The 7,368-nt window shown below is 42.4% G+C and overlaps 1 protein-coding gene across 1 annotated transcript; it reads left to right on the plus strand.

Annotated features, from left to right (window-relative positions):
- Positions 1 to 1,692: 1,692 nt before the first annotated feature.
- On the plus strand, positions 1,693 to 5,929 carry LOC124677575 (probable glycosyltransferase At5g03795). Its single transcript, XM_047213553.1, has 4 exons — positions 1,693 to 2,343; positions 4,039 to 4,265; positions 4,423 to 4,771; positions 4,963 to 5,929. The coding sequence occupies exons 1-4, from the start codon at positions 1,924 to 1,926 to the stop codon at positions 5,623 to 5,625; spliced, it is 1,659 nt and encodes a 552-aa protein (XP_047069509.1). The 5' UTR covers positions 1,693 to 1,923; the 3' UTR covers positions 5,626 to 5,929.
- Positions 5,930 to 7,368: the final 1,439 nt, after the last annotated feature.

Raw genomic sequence — 7,368 nt, forward strand, 5'->3', positions numbered from 1 at the left:
CAAGCAGTGGCGGACTCAGGATTTTCTCAAAGGGTATACTGCACCGAAAGTTTTACATCTTATTTGCAAGACTTTTTTCTCCAAATAAAAATATCAAATGATGATTATAAATATGACAAATAATGAAATAAAATACATTTTTGAATTATAATCAACATGTGAAGTGTATGATATATTAACCATCGATGGGCAGCTCTAATATTAAACTAACTCTCGCCGTTGTGAGCGATCTTAAATTTTCAAAGTACTCGATCACAGGATAATCATTTCGGCAACAATTAAAATATAATTAAATTGTAGTAAAAAAACAGTAATATATGTAAAACAGATATTACAAAAAGCTAAAATGCAAAATATAAAAAATATTACTACCAAAAATATTTATCAGCTGACTAAATTATGAGAGATAATGCTAGTATCATAGGTAGATACCGTATCATAGCACATACTACTAGAAAATTTTAGTGTCAAATAAATCTTGTACATATATTTGCATTGAGATTCTATAAATCAATTAATACAAGGATACTATAATACTAGTTATATGATATTATGCATTGTGACTAGTCTCTCACCTGAAATATGTTCTACTACTTCTTATGTCTTGGTTCATAGAGCTTGCGCATATGCCTAGATCGTAAATTTAAACATAATGATACAAGATATATATTATAAAATGTATAATATTAGAAAACTCATATGTTTAACATTTTAGTGACATAATTTTTATGTGATATAAGTGATATTATGTTATCCAAACTAATAACCTAGTACCTCTGTATTAGAATATAGCACATCTTTGTAAACTATATTAGCCTATCAAAATATTTTATATTTTATAACGGACCGGGAGTGGTGTTTTGGCACATGGAAGTATATGCTTCCTATATTTTGAAATCCAACTTACACATATTTTAAAATGTCAAAAAGGTTAAAATAAAAAAATTCTCGTACATCTTCACCTCCTACACACCCACAAAATCGTTTCATGAAAAAAAATTGACTTGGCGTGTGACATGTGTAAAAAAATAGAATTTGGTGCTAAAAATAAGGTTTTTCACAAAAAGATTCTATTTTTTTACATATACCAAAAATAATATTGATTTTTCATAAAACTTGACGAATATACATATATTGTGGGATATACATGTAGAATGTTTTGCCAAAAAAAAATTAACACTTTGAAAAATGTTTTTTCGGTAGAAGGAGCATATGCACCCTGATTGCTGAATTGAATTTCCGAGGTAACATTGTACTAACATTGTTAAGAAACTGACGTCTCTGTGCTGTATATGGCCTTGTCCTATTTGCTGTACTTGTATATACTCCAAGATCTCCCTTTTATTGTGTCTGAAATACATACAAAATATTATATATAATGGTGTGCAAAACACCGGAATTCATCAATGTTGTAGCATTAGCCACGTTTATTATTACGATCATGGTATCTTATTGCAAGATATGGTACAAGATATGGTACGTATTGATGTCACACCATACTATATCTCGACGCCGTATTGACAGTTTCCTAAGCTTGAGATACTTCCAGATATACATAAGCGTAAATCCGTGTGGCGTTCATACTATGCAAAATGGGAGAACGAAGGAACGTGACTCGAAAATCCACACATTGACCAGGCTGTGCCGGGGTATAATACTGGCTTCACTGAATCCTGTGAGCCGCACACTCCGTATAATTCTTTCCTTTGTCAGCGAACGCAGACTCGCACACACATCCTTTTCTTCTTCTCCGTGGCAAGCATCGGAAGAGCCTAGCTTTCCACCCTCTCGATCACCAAGGCGTCCTGATTGTTTAAGCTTGGTGCCATCGCAATCCGGCTCCAAGTCCAATAGGAGAGCTATCTTGCCATGGTCGCGCGGCATCCTTTCCTTGCCACCGAAGCAGACAGGAGGTAGCCGGCCATGAGAGCGACCATGCCGTGCTTGCATGGGCATGGGCATGGCGGCAAGGCCGTCTGTGCTGTGGCCGGTTGCCTTGCGTTCGTGACCTTCCTGGTGGTCGCCTTGGATCCCAGGACTCGATCTTCGTCCTGGTTCCTCTCTTCCTCTTCCTCTTCTTCTCCCGGCGTTTTCTCCCCGTTGCTGCCAACTGCGAGGGGCAGCAATGGTGGCAGCGGCGCCAGCGGTGGCCCTCTGTTGGCCACCTCTAGTGACGGCGCTGGCGGCGATTCGGGTGGCAAGAACAGCACCGGCAAGGAGGTGCTGTTCACCGGTGGCGGTGGCCGTGACCCGCTGGTGGCGTCCTTCGCCAACGCTGACTCTGGTTACGTCGACGACCAGCCGCCTCACGTCTCCGTCGCGCCGGCTCCTTCTCCGGCTCCGGTAAGAATGTTCTCCAGCTTGTCCTCTCGATCTCGTCGAAAATACATTAAATCAATTCCATTTTAGTTTTCCTTCAATTGTTTCCAGTTACTTCTGCTCTGTAAGTGTGAAACGGAATTAGTTTCAGTAGTTTCCGTATGGATTCTGCTGGCATCGGAGACGCGTGCATCGGTGCGCGCGACGCAACCTCTCTCGCGCGCACAGAAATTTCGTGATTTTCTTTTTTTTGACAACCCCCCAAAAAAAGAAAGGTGTGAACAAAAGTTAATTATGGTTTACCTTTACGTAAAAATTGTACCCCTATTAAATTTCTCCGTGTAGAAATAGCAATAGTTAAGAATTTGCTGATAGGGTTGCCATATTCGAAATGTGGACATATGCCGATTTTGGTTTATCTTTGTATCCTTCTTATCTGGTAATCCTTGGTTTCGAACGACAATAATTGCTTTCTATTCCTGCCAGAAATGAACTGGCACGTATAAAATTCACATCAATAGTTTCCTAAAAGAACCACATCAATAGTTTTGTTCATGGATCAGATGGCGTATACACTAGAGAAAAAGATATATTCCTCTCTCTTTCTAGCTATCGAGACAAAAAAAAACATGCGAGATGCTCTTGTCTTGGTGCTAACAGGTTCAAGTCACACGGAAAGACATATTCGTCCCTTACTTGGACTTGACATGAGGGCACAAAGTTCTGGATCATTGCTGTATACGTGTATAATATGCATCCAGGATTGTAGAGGACCACACAAGTAGGGATTTGGACGGTTTGATCCAAACCGGCCGGCACTGGCTCTACTCTGTTTTTTGGGCCGCACAAAGCTTACAGCAAAATGAAATTGCTTGCCAAAATCCTTAACAACGTTTGTGTCACACGGTTTGTTGGATAAAACCTTTCTGAATAACCTTACACACAAGAATACATGTTTCATGTTTGTATAGTCTGCACAAGAATGATCAGTGTTATTTTTTTCGATAAAAGGAATATATTAATATCATAAGATACCAATTACACCTAGGCTCTGCAACAACGCAACACTCTAATGGCAGTACAGATGCACACAGCTAAAATAATAAAAGAAAACTAAGAAACAAAAGTGCTGCTATAGCCTCCTAGGCTTAGCAACAGAAATATAACAACCACCAAGACAACACCTGAAATACAGAATCTCCAAAAAACGACGCCTCCAAGAAGGAAACCTTTCTGAATAACCTTACACACAAGAATACATGTTTCATGTTTGTATAGTCTGCACAAGAATGATCAGTGTTATTTGCCAATGACCATTGCTCTTGAGAGCATCATCCGATCACATGTGCGATCTAATTCCTAGGAACGCACTATTCGTCCATAAGTATTCAACCAGTTGTCACTGTGCTATATATATGGGCCCAAAATTGCATATCAGAACAGAAACTGTTGCTAACTAAATCTGTTTGGATCAAACAGTTGCTTCGTTTGTTCAGTCTGCACTTAAAAAGTTGAAACTTTGCATTGATCCATATGCCTGTTCTGTTTATGTATGATTTAGAACTGGCAATAGGTTTTGAGTATTCAGAAAGTAAAGTTTACATCCTTTGCTTTGTTTGTATGGAGCATGATTTAATCGAATCTACTAATATTCTAAAACGTTTTGAACTGGTTATACACGTATGATGAGTTGCTTAGATGTAATCTTTTGTATGACAGGAAAGTGGATTTGACGATGCTGCAACGTCGGACGGCGTGATTGAAGTAGTGCCAGTAATACAACAGAGGAGGAGGAATGTGAAATTAGAGAGGTTAGAACTCGGTCTTGCAAAAGCTCGTTCCGTGATAAGGGAAGCCATTCGAAACAAGGACAACAGGCCTCCGTTAACAGACAAAGACTATGTGCCGGTTGGACCGGTGTATAGGAATGCCTATGCGTTTCACAGGTACTCTAATTCCTTTTGCCCCTCATGAACATTTTACCATCAGGGATCGAGATGGATGACGAATAGTACCGAGAAAGATGTCTGACTACATTTTATTCAGTAATGGCACACAGTCTCGGTGCCACCGAATCTGATCTCTGTTTGCTCATTTCGGTAGGAGCTACTTGGAGATGGAAAAGCTGTTCAAGATCTATGTCTACGAAGAAGGCGAGCCACCGGTGTTCCACGACGGGCCGTGCCGCAGCATATACTCGACAGAGGGCAGGTTCATATACGCGATGGAGATGGAAAACCGGATGCGCACGACGGATCCTGAGCTTGCCCATGTTTTCTTCCTTCCGTTCAGTGTTGTCAAGATGGTGAAGATGATCTATGAGCCCAACTCGCACGACATGAGCCCGCTGCGACGGACCGTCTTTGACTACATCGATGTGTTGTCGACCAAGTACCCGTACTGGAACCGGAGCGTCGGAGCGGATCACTTCATGCTCTCCTGCCACGACTGGGTAAGCAAACATGTAGTGTAGCATTTCCGGAGGTTGTTGAACATAATGGTGGGCATGGTTTTGGCCAATCTTGCAAATGCTCATCTATGTTAATTGGGCACATCAGTGGCTGTCAGTTTGAAGGGGTATTAACATAGGAAATATTCAGTAAAAGATGGACTCTGATGGCGGATGGTTCTGTTCTGTGACAGGGGCCGTATGTGTCGTCGGCGGACGGCCATCTCTTCTCCAACTCCATCCGGGTGTTGTGCAACGCCAACACGTCGGAAGGCTTCAATCCTTCCAAGGACGTCTCTTTGCCGGAGATCAACCTCCGGAGCGACGTCATCGACAAGCATGTCGTTGGCGGCCCGTCGGCGTCGCAGCGCCCCATCCTGGCATTCTTCGCGGGCGGCGACCACGGCCCCGTCAGGCCGGTGCTCCTGGAGCACTGGAAGGGCAAGGACGACGACGTGCAGGTGAGCGAGTACCTGCCTCAGGGCGTGTCGTACATCGACGTGATGCGGCAGAGCAAGTTCTGCCTCTGCCCCAGCGGGTACGAGGTGGCCAGCCCCAGGGTGGTGGAGGCCATCTACCTGGAGTGCGTGCCGGTGGTCATCGGCGACGACTACGTGCTGCCTTTCAGCGACGTGCTCAACTGGTCGGCGTTCTCTGTGCGGGTGTCCGTGCCGGACATACCGAACCTTAAGAGGATCCTCGCCGGCGTGTCGCCCCGGCAGTACATCCGGATGAAGCGGCGGGTGAGGATCGTGCGCCGCCACTTCATGGTGAACGGCCCGCCGCAGCGCTTCGACGTGTTCCACATGATCCTGCACTCCATCTGGCTCAGGAGGCTCAACATCAGGCTCCACTGAGAGGACTGAAATTAAATCTGAAATAGGAGTATTCTTTTTTTTTTGGAAGCTTGATGAAAAGTTCAGTTCATAGATTCTGACAGGCGGTTGGCATTGGGAAATTGGTGTGGGCCGTAGAGTTTGTTTCAGTCTTCAGTGCCATGTGTATACAGCGCATGTTGGAGAGTTTTTGGCCGTGTGGGAAGATATATTTGTGCAAATTCCCTTCAACATAGATTTCGTAAGGTCTCGAATCATTCTGTTTTTCTTCCCATTTGTTGCAGAGTTTGTTTTGTGCTTGTTAATGGTGATCATCACTTGTTTGGAACGATTGATTTTCACCTGCGCATGCAAGGAAATGGCAGCTACAAAACAACTTTGATCTACACGTCTTGCATTAGTACACACGCACATGCATATTCGCCCAGCGCCTGATTCGCGTCCGTATTGATCCCGCATTTCCACTCTGGGTACATGTAGATCTTGAATGTATCTACATATAATACATGGATATGTTATAATTTTGTTTTTAATAACTAAATAATATATTTTAGTGTTAACACTAAAGATCACCTGATAAATATATTCTAAGTGGCTTGGAAACCATGCGATTCGCACTTCTAGACATGTCTCATGGCGGCAAAGAAATTCTTTTTCCTCCATAGTACTTTCTCAATCAAGAATGAAGCACATATACGATTCTGGAAAACATTTGGTTAGACATGCACCCTTATGTGAACAGTATCCTGCCTTGTATATTATTGTTCGTCGCAAAAGTGAGAACATTGTCACGGTAATGGCTACCTCACCTCCGAATGTGACGTTCAGACGGATCTTGCTTGGGCAAAGGCTATTCGCATGGAATTCTCTAATTCACCTGCTGGGAGATATACAACTCGTCCGAATCGGATGAATTTAGGTGGAACCTTCATGAAGATGGCACATTCTCGATAAAATCACTATACAATGCGATACTTCATTCTAACATACCAGTTGATAATAATAAGAAATTTGGAAGATGAAAATACCATTAAAAATAAAAATATTTTGATGGTATCTTCGTCGGGGGTTATCCTCACTAGGACAATCTTGTTAAGTGAAACTGGCATGAAAGTACTCGGTGTGTTTTCTGTCAACATGACGAAACTATTAAACACCTTTTTTTCCAGTGCCGATTTGCGAGATCTATATGGTCAATCATCCAAGTAGCGTCTAGCATGTATCCTCCGACTAGTGTAGCCAATGTCTTTGGTAATTGGCTTCATGGTATCGATTTAAGGTTCATATTGCTTCTTAGGGTGGGGGCGCTTGCAGTTATCTGGACGCTTAGGCTAAGTAGAAATGATAAGATTTTTAACGATAAAAAATGCTCTATCTTGCAGGTTATCTACAGATGTACATGTATTCTCCGTTTGTGGTTACCTCTTCAGCGAGTGGAGAACCGAAACCTATTTACGGAGGTCTGTACACGGTTGGAGGCCGCAGCGAGGGAAACTTTTTCCCTACATGGGTGGCAACATAGTTTACGGATTGAAGCCCCACCCACACCTTAGGCGTCTTATGATTCATCACCTCGATATGTATTTCGCCTAGTTTTTATTTTTTCCGACTTTCGACTCGAGACATATAAACGGCTGTGTGCATCCTGGTTATGCAGAAGCTGGGTGTAATTGCTTTTCAAAGTAATAAAACATCCATTATCGAAAAAAATATCCACGCATAATGTAATCCGCTGTATCAGAGGTATTTATGTCAACATCATTG

The sequence above is a fragment of the Lolium rigidum genome, chromosome 7, assembly GCF_022539505.1.
Source record: "Lolium rigidum isolate FL_2022 chromosome 7, APGP_CSIRO_Lrig_0.1, whole genome shotgun sequence".
Classification (NCBI taxonomy): Eukaryota; Viridiplantae; Streptophyta; class Magnoliopsida; order Poales; family Poaceae; genus Lolium; species Lolium rigidum.

What these genes read in the sequence shown, in the direction of transcription:
- LOC124677575 (XM_047213553.1), top strand. Translation starts at nt 1,924, where the DNA reads ATGAGAGCGACCATGCCGTGCTTGCATGGGCATGGGCATGGCGGCAAG. An exon ending in CGGCTCCTTCTCCGGCTCCG is followed by an intron (nt 2,344 to 4,038) that starts GTAAGAATGTTC and finishes TTTGTATGACAG; the next exon opens with GAAAGTGGATTTGACGATGC. An exon ending in AATGCCTATGCGTTTCACAG is followed by an intron (nt 4,266 to 4,422) that starts GTACTCTAATTC and finishes TCATTTCGGTAG; the next exon opens with GAGCTACTTGGAGATGGAAA.